Source organism: Heptranchias perlo, chromosome 36 (assembly GCF_035084215.1).
Source record: "Heptranchias perlo isolate sHepPer1 chromosome 36, sHepPer1.hap1, whole genome shotgun sequence".
Classification (NCBI taxonomy): Eukaryota; Metazoa; Chordata; class Chondrichthyes; order Hexanchiformes; family Hexanchidae; genus Heptranchias; species Heptranchias perlo.
This window is the reverse complement of record NC_090360.1, coordinates 19,810,485-19,824,772: the sequence shown is the minus strand read 5'-3', so window position 1 is coordinate 19,824,772 and position 14,288 is coordinate 19,810,485. Positions and strand designations below refer to the sequence as shown.

At 42.8% G+C, this 14,288-nt stretch overlaps 1 protein-coding gene across 1 annotated transcript in view; it reads left to right on the top strand.

The window, feature by feature from the left end:
- The window catches only part of opn4a (opsin 4a (melanopsin)), a 37,012-nt gene that overhangs the window by 15,088 nt on the left and 7,636 nt on the right, over positions 1-14,288 (top strand). Inside the window, exons 5-10 of the mRNA XM_067972341.1 lie at positions 2,223-2,394; positions 6,057-6,218; positions 6,469-6,576; positions 7,202-7,364; positions 11,758-11,910; positions 13,177-13,248. Coding sequence (XP_067828442.1) covers positions 2,223-2,394; positions 6,057-6,218; positions 6,469-6,576; positions 7,202-7,364; positions 11,758-11,910; positions 13,177-13,248 — 830 coding nt within the window. The remainder of the gene's footprint in view (positions 1-2,222; positions 2,395-6,056; positions 6,219-6,468; positions 6,577-7,201; positions 7,365-11,757; positions 11,911-13,176; positions 13,249-14,288) is intronic.

The window sequence follows — 14,288 nt, the reverse complement described above, 5'->3', positions numbered from 1 at the left end:
CCGTTATAGGCAAGCCGGGTCCCACCTTACGTCTTAGAGTGAGCCCAGAGTCTTGCTGATTTTTACAAAGTGTAAAAGCAAAAGTTGTCAGAAAACAGTTGCTGTGAAAATGAGAAATAAAACTATTATTGTATTATTAAACTTCAATGAGGCCATCGCAGGTCAGCTGACCTGGATTTGGCAGAACTGTTTGTTGCAGAATAATTGTACATTGTGCCTGTGAAACCCAAAAGGGCAACCATTTGCTTATCTCCTAACACCTGGTTGAACATTTAAAGACATGAAACATAAACAGAAAAATGTGCGTCAGAACAAAAAAGTGATCCTTGAACAGAGGTGTCCTCTCCCTGATGGAAGAGCTGGAGGAGGGATACCCTCCTTTAGACACACTGGGTGGGGTAGTGTTTAGATCACTAACCCGTCACCTTTGGGTTAGAAGCCAACTTGCATAGAGAGGATCAATTCTCCACCCCCCACTCCCCCTCTTAAATGGACACGAATATGTAAAACAATGTATTATTCTGCTGCTAAAGTGTAGTTGTTTAAGATTACAAGGTGCAATTGACGGGATCAGTTGGAGGTTAGATTGCAGATCAGAACCAAGGCTTTTTTTGTGGGAAGGTCAATTAAGAAGCTGTAGACATTCTGCCTCCAGTATTAAGTGTGATACAAAAGTCTGCATTAGACCATGTGTAGCATCTGAAATTTTGAGGTATTGTTTTTAATGTTAGAAGGATGAATGGATGAAATGACATAGTGGCATCAGAACTGCTAAGCTATTTGGTCTGGATATAAGAATCACAGTCAATGGGATACAGGAAGTTAGTGGAGCTTGGCACGATGGAGGTGCGGGGCTTTGTATGGGAGAGGATGTGGGCCATGGAATTCTGGCCAAATGCAGCTTGTGGATGGTAAAGATAGAGAGGCTGCCAAGAAGAGACTTTGAGCCTTGAGGTGATGAAAGCATGGACTACAGTCTTGGCAGCGGTGGGGAGAGTTAAGGCCAGAGGCGGACAATATTACAGAGATGGAAAAGAGTCGTCTTGGGAGCAGATTGGGTGTGGGTAGGAAGCTAAACACAGGGTCAAGCAGGGTCCAGCAGACTAAGCTGGAAGTGGCATCCAAGAAGGTTGATGCAGTCTAGGGCAGTGTTATGGAGGTAATGCCAGAAGTCAAAATGGATGGCTTCGGCTTTACAGACATTAAGCTGGAAGAAGATACAAGTTCTCCACAGTTTTATGTCAGACAAACAGTTGGAAAGCATGGCAACTGCAGTGGGATCAAAGTTGGAGATGAGGAGGTAAAACTGAGTGTCATCTTGCATTAAACTGAGGCCCTGTCCCCCTCTCAGGTGAACATAAAATCTAACTATGGCACTATTCGAAAACAAGCAGGGGAGTTCTCCCAGTATCATGGCCAACATTTATCCCTCAACCAACACCACCAAAAACACAATAGATCTCATTGTTGTTTCTGAGACCTTGCTGTGCGCAGGTTTGCTGTCGCATTTCCCTACATTTCAAAAGTGACTACACTTGAAAAAAAAGTGCTTCATCGGTTGTGAGATATAAAGTAAAGAAAGATGGAGCATTTGGTGATGACTTCAAAACCAAAGTAATTTTCTCAATGCTTCAAGATCATAACTGGGATAGTCCCATGTATTAAACATTTTAGCCTGTTTCTTTTCTCACTCCTTGATCATTTTCCTATGTTTTATTAAGTACAGCCATAAGTGAAATCGCACCAAGAATAGTAGAGTGTCATATAGTAAAAATGAATTAGTAAAATGATCATTTGCTAAACGGTGAACTGATAAACTCTTTCATCAGCCCATGGACTTCACTTGTGTGGAGGTTATGACAGCATTTTAGATTTAGAAGAAGGAGAAAGTGATTTTGGAATCAGACAAGAAACAGGAGCTCTAAACTGAGATGGTTCCACAGTTTTTGATATTTTCCTTCATAATTCTGACATGCACTGTTTTTCCTGTAAAGCACATGAATCCCTGTAGATAGGCGATGAGTTACTCTGGCCCCAATAAAGTTGGTGCAGTACAGAATGTACACAGTGTGGATACAATACTGACTGCTCGATGCACAGCAACACTTACGTTACTAATCAGGAGGAAGATGCCTCAAAATGGCAGCCCCACCATTTCAAAATTTGCCTGAAAGAATGATCATTTACAGTGCCTAGTTGTTGTTCTTGCTTGTTGTGTCTAGGTGCCTACGTGCCTGAAGGATTGATGACCTCCTGCACCTGGGACTACATGACATTCACCCCATCCGTCCGGGCTTACACCATGCTTCTCTTCTGCTTTGTCTTTTTCATCCCTTTGGGAATTATCATCTACTGCTACATCTTCATTTTCCGGGCCATTCTGTCGAGCAGCAGGTGAGGTCTGGATGCAATTGAGACCCATAATGAGCAGTTCCTCCCTGTGTATTCAGTCCATGTTGGGAGAATGTTAATTTAATGCGAGGTTTTGTTCCACATTTTACTATTTAACATCTCCAGAGATATTTTGGGGGCAACATGTTCTCTCTGGAATGCATCCTTCCAATCACCATTACCAACAAAGCTTCCAAATCTCATTAGTTTAATTTACAGCTGGTCCTAAGTTTCTCCAACCTAACTTCAAACGGTGCCTAACTTTTATAAACATAAACTTCCAATTCCCATCAACTTTCTCTAACACTCTGTAACTGAGCTTCCAACTCGATAACTCAACTTTCAAATCGTTGCAACGTAATTTTCAAATTTTTGCAACTCAACTTATAACTCACTCCAAAATAATTAAAGTTTCAATTGTTTGAAGTTCAAACTCAAACTCATTCAATTACCCCTCTCTATCCCAATTTAAACAGTACAGGTCGTCTCTTTTTATATCCCGACAAAGAGATGCCGGGACATCCTGGATTTTGAATATAAATTTAAATTTAAATGGGAAGGTTCAGCCAACTACAAATTGAACCAGTCACACAACATTGTTTACACTTGAAATATCTTGTTCGCTTTCTCAAGCCTGTAATCAATAAAATTTGGAACAATCTATTGGGATTGATTTGATGGCTTTAGATGTTAAACTCTCTATGCACAATGACTGGATTTAAAGGGGCAACCACCAAATCAAAACCTAAACAAACAATTATTTTTTGTCACCATAGGACTCTACCTTTAAATTTATGGGAAAGGCCCTTAAAGTACAGGGCAGAGATATGCAGACCTTATGTTTAGGGGAAGACTTCCTTCTTGGAGTTGTTTAAAATACAAGTTCTCTCCTGCGGTAAGGAAATATGAGACATGAGAGGGTGGTTAATATGCTTGTCCAGGAATGGAGCGAATCAGCTCTTCCTGTGTTTTGTAATTGTTTGCCCCTCTTTTTTTCTGCCATTATTTCTTGTTTCTAGTCATTGTGTTAGTTAGATAGTTAAATGCAGCAATACTTTTGGAGTTCACGGGAATAATTTTATCACACCTTGTGATATTGATCTTATGCGAATTGGGCTGGATAGTTTGGACTGTTGAATGTTTCTCCTTGTAATTTGTGGTCGAATCTAAAAAAAAACATTATATTCATAAAAAATGAATACAAGTCTAAACCTCTAACTTTCTCCAAATTTTTGTATCTTTAACAACTCTTTGTATTCAACCTCTATCTTATTATTTCAACTCCAATATTCTGTAAGTCTCATTACCTTGACTTCCAACTCATTTGCAACTCAATTTCCAATTCTCATCTTTTTGTGTTCCTTTTCTTCGTAGAGAACTCAATTATATTCAGTGTGGATTGTCCAGATCATTCATCCCTACTGACTACTTCTGCGAGTTGTCAAACTCCAATTCACTTGGGGGTTCATGTGGCAGTGTTAAGTGTAGATTGGTATCACCTGTAGATTTCATGATCTCCTTCTTCATTGGTCTTTATATATGAGGGTAAATTTTGCAACCCTCGGCTCCTGGAGCATAGATTAGACAATCGTTTACAGACGTCCAATTTGTGGTGCTCTTGATTTTGGGTGCAAAATTTAATATCTAGGTGACCATCAATATGCACTTCAAAAATGATCTGATTCACATATATTCTACAACCCAGGTCACTTGTAAAAAGGAAGAGGGTAGCTAAAGTAAACATCGGTCCCTTAGAGGATGAGACTGGGGAAATAATAATGGAAAACAAGGAAATGACAGAGGAATTGAACAGATATTTTGTATCTGTCTTCACAGTAGAAGACACTAATAATATACCAATAATAAAATCAAGGGGCAAAGGGGAGGGAGGAACCAAAAGCAATCACTATCACTAGAGAAAAAGTACTAGGTAAACTAATGGGTCTAAAGGCTGACAAGTCCCCTGAACCTGATGGCTTGCACCCGAGGGTCTTAAAGGAAGTGGCTACAGAGATAGTGGATGCATTGGTTGTAATCTTCCAGAATCCACTAGATTCTGGAAAGGTTCAGATTTGAAAACCGCAAACGTAACTCCCCTATTCAAGAAGGGAGTGAGATAGAAACAGGTAACTATAGACCAGTTAGCCTAACATCTGTCATTGGGAAAATGCTAGAATCCATTATTAAGGAAGTAGTAGCAGGACATTTGGAGACTCATAATACAATCAAGGAGAGTCAACATGGTTTTATGAAGGGGAAATCATGTCTGACAAATTTATTAGAGTTCTTTGAGGAAGTAACAGGCAGGGTGGATAAAGGGGAACCAATGGATGCAGTATATTTGGATTTCCAAAAGGCATTCGATAAGGTGCCACATAAAAGGTTACTGCACAAGATAAGAGCTCATGGTGTTGGGGGTAATATACTGGCATGGATAGAGGATTGGCTAACTAACAGAAAACAAAGAGTCGGATAAAAGGGTCATTTTCAAAATGGCAATCTGTAACTAGTGGGGTGCCACAGGCCTCAGTGCTGGGGCCTCAACTATTTACAATATATATCAATGATTTGGATGAAGGAACAGAGTGTCTTGTGGCCAAATTTGCTGATGATACAAAGATAGGTGGAAAAGCAAGTTGCGATGAAGACACAAAGTGTCTGCAAAGGGATATTGGGAGGTTAAGTGAATGGGCAAAAATTTGGCAGATGGAATATAATGTGGGAAAATGTGAAGTCATCCACTTTGGGAGGAAAAATAAAAAAGCAAAATATTATTTGAATGGAGAAATACTACAAAATGCTGCGGTACAGAGGGATCTGGGTGTCCTCGTACATGAAACACAAAAGTCAACATACAGGTGCAGCAGGTAATCCGGAAGGCAAATGGAATATTGGCCTTCAGATATCAGAGGATGAAGAATGAGTGGAAAATGGCCAAAATTGCTTTGATAGTCATCCTGCTTTATGTTTTCTAGGGGGATGGAGTATAAAAGCAGGGAAGTCATGCTTCAACTGTACAGGGTGCTGGTGAGACCACACCTGGAGTACTGCGTACAGTTCTGGTGCCCTTATTTAAGGAAGGACATACTTGCATTGGAGGCAGTTCAGAGAAGGTTCACTAGGTTGTTTCCGGGAATGGAAGGGTTGTCTTATGAGGAAAGATTGAACAGGTTGGGTCTATACTCATTGGAGTTTAGAAGAATGAGAGGAGATTTATTGAAACATAAGATTCTGAGGGGACTCGATAGGGTAGATGCTGAGAGGATGTTACCCCTCATGGGGGAATCTAAAACTAGGGGGCATAGTCTCAGAATAAGGGGTCGCCCGTTTAAGACAGAAATGAGGAGGAATTTCTTCTCCCAGAGGATCGTGAATCTTTAGCCTAAAAAGCTGTGGAGGCTGAGTCATTGAATACATTCAAGGCTGAGTTAGACAAATTTTTGATCAGAAAGGGAGTCAAAGGACATGGGGAAAAGGCGGGAAAGTGGAGTTGAGGTAAAAATCATATCAGCCATGCTCTCATTGAATGGCGGAGCAGGCTCGAGGGGCCGAATGGCCTACTCCTGCTCCTATCTCTTATGGTCTCTTATGGTCTTATGTAACATTCGTTCATTTTGTATCTTTGTGAATTTCACTCAATCAAAACAAATCCTTATTTTCAACAGGAATGTAGAGAAAATTGGAGGAAACACCAACAAGGAATCCCGGAAACGATATCAGAGGATGAAGAATGAGTGGAAAATGGCCAAAATTGCTTTGATAGTCATCCTGCTTTATGTTTTCTCCTGGTCCCCATATTCCATAGTGGCCCTCACTGCTTTTGCTGGGTATGAAAACTTACTATTGTGTTTTTTCCTACTAGTTGCTGGATCTGTAGGGGTGCATTTACACTGCAACTTTAGTATCCATCTGAGGTAATTTCAGCTCCGCACCAATGTTTAACTGGCACTGTAAATCCGGAGTCAGGGCCCAAACTGACTCCAGGGTAACATGGAGTGAGATTCCTCGACTGCTCTCTGTATCTTTGTGACTGTTGCAGGATGTTGCTGCACATTTATTTACGCTCTGTATTTATAGGTACGCCAGTATCCTTACACCTTACATGAACTCTGTCCCAGCTGTGATTGCCAAGGCCTCTGCCATTTACAATCCAATCGTCTATGCTATCACCCATCCCAAGTACAGGTAAGTATTTTTCTATTATTCCTTGTAATCCAGTGGGGATGGTTGAGCAAAGTCCAGTGGGTACAGTGGCGTACTGGATTAGTAATCCAGAGGCCTGGACTAACAATCCAGAGAAAGTGAGTTTAGATCCCACCATGGCAGTTTGATAATTTGAATTCAGTTTAAAAAAAAATCTGGAAATAAAAAGCCGGTATCAGCAAAATGACCATGAAGATGCCAGATTGATACTGGTTCACTAATATCCTTTAGGGAAGGAAAATTGCCATCTTTACCTGGTCTGGCCTATACGTGAGTCCAGCCCCACTCTTAATTGCCCTCTGAAGTGGCATAGCAAGCCACTCAGTTGTATCAAACTGCTGCAAAGAATAACCACATGGATTTCAGCGGTTCAAGATGGCGGCCCACCACCATCTTCAGGGCAACGAGGGATGGGCAATAAATGCCAGCCTTTCCTGCGACGCCCACATCTGAGAGTGAATTTTTAAAAATGCAATTAGAATGGTTCAGTAAGATCCCAACCACACAGAAGGTTCTGATCCAATGAAAATAGTTAGCAATGGTTTGAAATTTGTCCAATTCAAATAGACAGGAGAGACTCGCTAACTTTATTGTTCTTCACTTTCAGAATGGCAATTGCTAAATACATTCCTTTCCTTCGATGTTTACTGCGACTGTCGCATAAGGATTACAAGTTAGCGAGCAGCTACTTTTCCTCCAAGACCAGCCAAATCTCTCAAACAAGTAATCCCCGGTCCAAGAGTCGCCTTTCGACTTCAGACAGTGAGTTGGTAAGGAAACGCTGCTTAACTGATGGCAGCTCTTGAGAATGAAAAAGACTTGCATTGATAAAGCACCTTTCACAACCTCAGGATGTCCCAAAGCACTTTACAGACAATTAAGTACTTTTGAAGTGTAGTCACTGTTGTAATGTAGGAAACGCGGCAGCCAATTTGCGCACAGCAAGGTCCCACAAACAACGATGTGATAATGACCAAATAATCTGCTTTATAGTGATGTTGGTTAAGGGATAGATATTGCACTGTCGAAGGTGCCATCTTTTTGATGAGACGTCTGCCCTCTCAGGTGGACGTAAAATATCCCATGGCACTATTCAAAGAAAAGCAGGGGAGTTCTCCCCGGTGTCCTGGCCAATATTTATCCTTCGACCAACAGCACTAAAAACAGATTACCTGGTCATTATCTCATTGCTGTTTGTGGGATCTTGTTGTGCACTAATTGGTTGCCATGTTCCTTACATTACAACAGTGACTACAATTTTTAAAAGTGCTTTGGGATGCCCTGAGGTTGTGAAAGTCGCCATATAAATGAAGTCAATGGAAATAAAAATCGGGAGAGATGTAAAGCTGGTTGCCAACTCGCTATCACCTGTAACACAAAGTCAAAATCTACTCTAAAATGTTGACACTCCCTTAAAAACAGCAAAGTGATAAACTGCATTTATTGAAATATACTCAGCCCTTCTTTGGAGGGAGAAGAACATTTGGAAAAAACACTGATCCTAACAAGAGAAACTTTCCATTGTTATTGACTGAACCATACTGGGTAGGTAGCAATACAAACTCCATCAAGTAGAGTGGTTGATGTTTTGAGCCTTGTAGCTGATTGTTGAACAGCCAGAACTTTTTCATAACATTACCACCCAACTTTCCCAAACAACATGAATGCCAGAAAGCACCACATCCATAGTAATCTGGAAATCCCAGGGCAGGGGGGCTTGGAGCAGACCAGTGAGTTACATAACATGCAGCGAATCAAAGCAGCCACAAAATAAAGAAAGTAACTTGAAATGAGCCTCCTTTTCAAGTAAAAGTAAAGCACAGCCCAGTAAAATGTTTCGCCAAACAGTGTGAGCAAGCTTGGCAGCTTCATAACAACCGATAGAAATTGTTCCAATCCAGGCAGTCTCTCAGCACTCATTACCCGGGTTTACAACAGAACTGCAGTTTCCATAAAGACCTCTCTTATGATTTGAAGCCTGTGTGTGTGCTAATTATGGGCTAGCATGCGGCAGGACCAACAACTACTCCTTTCCCACACTGGTTGCCTATCTCATGCCTCTTTTCAATCGAACAGGCAGAAAACCCTAAACTGTCAGACTGCACCATTCAGGCTAAAACTAATGGTTGATTTTATTGGTAAGAATTCTAATTACACAGAAGCAAACAATTGCAGCAATAAACAGCAATGGAATGATTGACTTACACAGTACTTAAACTGCCCTGAAAATAATAGAGTCCAAAATATTACATTCCTTTTCAGATGTGGTAGAAGTTTGGAACTCTCTTCTGCAAACGGCAATTGATACTAGCTCAATTGCTAAATTTAAATCTGAGATAGATAGCTTTTTGGCAATCAAAGGTATTAAGGGATATGGGCCAAAGGCGGGTATATGGAGTTAGATCACAGATCAGCCATGATCTTATCAAATGGCGGAGCAGGCATGAGGGGCTGAATGGCCTACTCCTGTTCCTATGTTCCTAACCTTTTCACTGAGTCTGATGAATGTAACATGGAGCCCCTCCCTCTGCTTCATTATGGAAACAGGGCAGGCAAAAGGGAGCTTGATATCCTTCAATAACTGCCCAGATTTGATTTTCTTTGAAGTAGAGATAGGCTTCTTTGAAAAATTCTAACAATCAGAAAAAAATATTATTTCTAACACTCAAGCTGATTGGGTGTGAACAGCAGTGTCTTGTCTACCTGTTGAGGTGTTTGTACATCATGTCCGCTGAGTGCCTAAAGCAAAGCATTTTTTTTCTGGTGTGAAATTCTATTGATGGTCCTAGCAATCACAGATAAAGAGGCCCATCTTCTCCTACACTTGCAAACTTGTAAACATTATCATTTCAAATGCTGGAGGTACCAGCCAAAATGCACTTGACCTGATCAGTTTGCAATTGGATAGTCCCAACCAACAAAGGCCTCCCCTTGAATCTAATAGCTAGCTCTAGATAGTGTTCATGTTTTGCTGTAGATTTTGACTTTGTGTGATAGTTCGATGGCAAACTGCCAGCCCGTTTTGCAATGGAAGTCACTGGAAATAACAATGGGGAGAGATGTAAAATCAGCTGCTGATTCACTATCACCCGTTTTATAATATCGCACAAAGTCAAAATCTACCCCATTTTCTTTCTTCCCCCCCCCCCCCACACACAAAGAAACTCTTTAAAGAATGCAGCCAGTGGAAGTTACCTTTTTAAAATAATTCCCATTCCATTGTTCTACATAGGGATTTTTTTTTATTCTTTAGCACTCCCAGTCCACAGGTTCACATTCCAGAATTTGGGATCACGCTCCCGTGACTTTCTGTCCAATAAAACTAATGGATGAAAAATAATGGACGCATGTGACCGAATTCCCCATGTGTGTTCTTAGTGTGTGAAGCTCAGCGCCAGGAGGACAAAAGATAAAAGATCACTCCACAAAGTTTCATATGTGAAAGATATAACACAGAAATTTTGCATGTCAGAATATTACATTAGTGGTTAGTGACTGTGGGGCGTTATCCCTCCTTGTCCTCAATGTCTCCGCAGAACTTGACACGGTCGACCATCCCATTCTCCACCAATGTCTCTCCTCAGATGATTGTAAACAATTTTACAACACCAAGTTATAGTCCAACAATTTTATTTTTAATCCCACAAGCTTTCGGAGGCTTCCCCCTTCCTCAGGTGAACGATGTGGAAACAGTTTCCACACCACCTGAGGAAGGGGGAAGCCCCCGAAAGCTTGTGGGATTAAAAATAAAATTGTTGGACTATAACTTGGTGTTGTAAAATTGTTTACAATTGTCAACCCCAGTCCATCACCGGCATCTCCACATCATCTCCTCAGATGTGCAGCTCTGTGGGTGCCTTTTTGAACGCATCCAGAACATTTCCAACAATGCCTTCTCTTCCCAGGGATCTATTCTTAATCCCTGCCTCTTCTTCATCTACATGTTACCCCTTGTTAACATTCACAGACACAGGGTCAGGGTCAGCTTCCACATTTGCACTAATATCAACCCGTCCCACCCCTCCCTCACCTACTCAACTGTTTCTATGCTGTCAGACTGCTTGTTTGACATCCTGTCCTGGATAAGCCTTAACTTCTTACAGCTCAGCATTGGGAAGAGTGAAGCTATGTCTTTGGCCCCCAGCGTAAACTCTGTCCCTTTGCCTTTGATTCCATTCCATACTCCCCAGCCACTGTATCAGGCTGAACCAGATTGTTCACAATCTTGGCGTCTGTTTGCCCTGAGCTGGATTTGCGACCCCCTATTCCCTCAATCACAAAGACCATCTACTTCCACTGTCACACTATTTCCCACCTCCGTCCCTGCCTCAACCTCTCTGCTACTGAAGCCCTCAGACATCCCTTCATCACCTCCAAACTCGACTACTCCATGCTCTCCTGCTGGCCTCCCAACCTCCACCCTCCATAAACTCAAACTCTGCTGCATGCACCCTATCCCATAGTAAGTCCCACTCCGCTATCCCCTCTGTCCTCACTGCATTACATTGACTTCCATTCTACAACTTCCGAAATTTAAAATCTTTATCCTCATCGTTAAATCCTGCTTCAGCCTCACCTCACCTTATCTCTGCAATTTCCTCCAGCTCTCTGACCCTCACCACCCCCTCCCCCCGAACACTCTGTTCCTCTGACCCTAGCCTCTTGTGTGGTAACTACCCATTGAAAGCAGGGCCTTCAGCCACCTGGGCCCTGTCATCTGCAATTCCCCACCTAAGTTTCTTCACCTGTCCACCTCCTCCTTAAAGAATCCCCTCAACATCTATCTCTTTGACCAAGTTCTCCTTTCCTGGCTCAGCATCTGTTGTCGTTACTTTCAGTCTTTAGGATTCGTTTTACATTAAAGGTGCCACATAAATGGAAGGTGTTGATGTTGTAAATAATTTGTCTTTTTCCACCATCTGGGAAAGCATCTAACTTTCATTGGCTGTTTTCCCTTGATGGCAAGAGTAAAACTGAGAACTTTTGACTGGAATGTGCCTTACTGCTCTTAAGTAGGTAACTTCCAAAACATTAAGACTCTGTAGCTTTAAGTGGCAGTGAAGAGAAATCTTACATAAAGTTATCATTTCTTAATAGAATGTTGGTATCTCAGCATTTAAGGTATTATACAGTCCTTAAAATTTGACTGCATTCCTACTCTAGGGCTGGACTGACAATGAGTCTGATATTTCCAATGTGAAATCAAGATTTGCCAGCAGAGAAGTTTCCTGTGAGTTCAACAAAGACACAACTGAGCAAAGTGACACCAAGGACCAACCACAATTGAAAAGCAATGATTCGGGCACCTTTGAAAAGGTAATGAGCTTGCTTTAAGTCGGAACAGCTAAGGATAATGAAATGCAACTCATTAAGAATAAACAGTGACTCAATTTTAGCTATGGATTGGATTCAGCCTCAGGTGAACCAATGTGTGATGAACTACAAGACCCGTAGAGGGAGCTTTTACCAGGAATCTTTGACTCACTGAGTTGAGTAATAAAGGGGGTGACTTTGACTTTGGGCCACAGTGTAAAACGGGCGATATTGGATCAGCCGCCTGTTATACATCGCTCCTGATTTTCAAGAGAGGTGTACAATGGGCGGCTAATCCAATATTTTACACTGTCGCCCAAAGTCAAAGTTACCTCTAAAGAGTGAGACCTGTAAAGGGAGGTCTTGTAGGGAAGAAACTTAAATACCACCTGATGAGATAACAGATGAATAACTCAACTTGTGATGTTGAAAAGCACACTTGCTCTTTGGATTCATGTCCAGGCTCTGAAATTCCTCAGGGGTTCTGCCAGTTTCCTACCATAACTCTGGCAACAGACCCCATGAAAAACAGGAGGACTAATGTTTGTACCAGGGCTAGAGGGGATTGCTTATAAGGCACTTTGACACGGACCTCACACATTACGGCCAGAGTCAGTCTGAGTCAGGCTTGGACTGTTCAGGTGCGATTCATTGGAGACTCAACAGCGGAGATAACTTTCCTGGGTAGTGCTGCACCAATGGCCTCTTCAAAAAGAATTACCCTGGGGAGTAAGGGAGTGGGGGGAGGGGCAGGGTGGAAATATTTTATTGTCATGTAAGTGAGTGGGAAAAAGAAGGAAGGGTCAAAATAAGTAAAGTTTTTGCACCTCAGACGAATTCACCCCAACTTACTGCTATGAGGGTTCTTTCTGCCACTTTGGAATAGTTGCAATAAAGATCTCAGGATAAGTTGCCAGGCTGCCCCTTTCAGCTGCTGCATGGTATGTGCTGCTAGGAACTCGAGACGGAGAGAGGGAAAATAAAAATAAAGGTTAGGCTGCGACACACAGCCCAGGAGCTTTAACAATGTGCGTTAAATTTATTAGATAGGGTCTTGGTGCTGTGCCTAAACAAATGTGATGAATGGGGATCAAATGAATGATTTGTAGAAGCTCCTTGAAGGAGAAGAAGGTTTAAGGTTTGATTTGGATCATTGACTGCTTTGCAACGAAGCGTTGAAGGATAAGCTAAACTGAGGAGCAGCAATCTTTTGAGGTTCATGGTCTCAGTATCTGCTAATTTCAACAATCTGGACTGCTTTCATTTCAGACATCATCTGACATGGACAACATCTGGGTGGTTGAAGTCAGTCCTCGAGATGATGTGAGACTCCCTCTCAAGGTAGATAACAACCCATTCTGTTAATTAAAGGAATAAAGGGTGGAGCTGGCTCTGCATGTATTGTAAATTTAAAAAAAAACATCTTCCAGGATGTTCCCATGAGGAAGGAGCCCTTTGTGAGACCATGGGCCCGATGTTAGCAGGCCTGCGGGTTCCCGGCGGGGGGGGCTATCGGGCGCGTGGGTAACACGCCCGGTGAAATGAGTGCGCCCCCCGCGCGATCACAGGATAATTGAAGTCATTTACCTGTGGTTACGGGTTTTCCGCTGCTCAGCTGCGCGCCTGCGCATGCGCAGTGACGTCTGAGTGATGGTGGAGCTCTATTTAAAGGGGCAGTCCACCAATGCTCCTCCTGCTGCAAACAAGAAGTAGCACACCATGGAGCACCCCAGGGGTAAGGCTGCCCCACGATTTTCTGACGACTCACTCCAGCTGCTGCTGGACGGGGTAAGGAGGAGGAGGGAGACGTTGTTCCCCAGCGATGGAAGGAAGTGCCCTGCCTCCGCCACCAGGAAGGCATGGGCGGAGGTGGCCGCGGAGGTTAGCAGCAGGGGCAACACCACAAGAACATGGATCCAGTGGCGCAAGAGATTCAATGACCTCACTAGGTCCGGCAAAGTGAGTACACTAACGCATTCTCCCACACTCCGTCTTCCACATCACCTCAAACACCTCACAACCCCTTCTGCACTGCCACCACAGCACTCCCGCATCAATCCTCACAGCCACTCAACTATCATCCTCACCGTGCCTGCACATACCCACCGTCCCTGTCCCCATTCGAACACTACCAATCACCCCAATCCCTATACAATGGGATGGGCATGTGGCACACGCATCCTCCCATCCATCTCCCACATGCTCAACCCACCCACACCAATGCTTGAAGCGTCTCACAATGCAATCATCACTCAATCACGCATCTGTGTTTTGCCTTGACAGGAGAAGAGATGCAAGAACGCCCGGGAAAGGGCACGCACCGGAGGGGGCCAGCCACATGAGGTGGTTCTAACGCACGCAGAGCTGGACGCCCTGGAGAT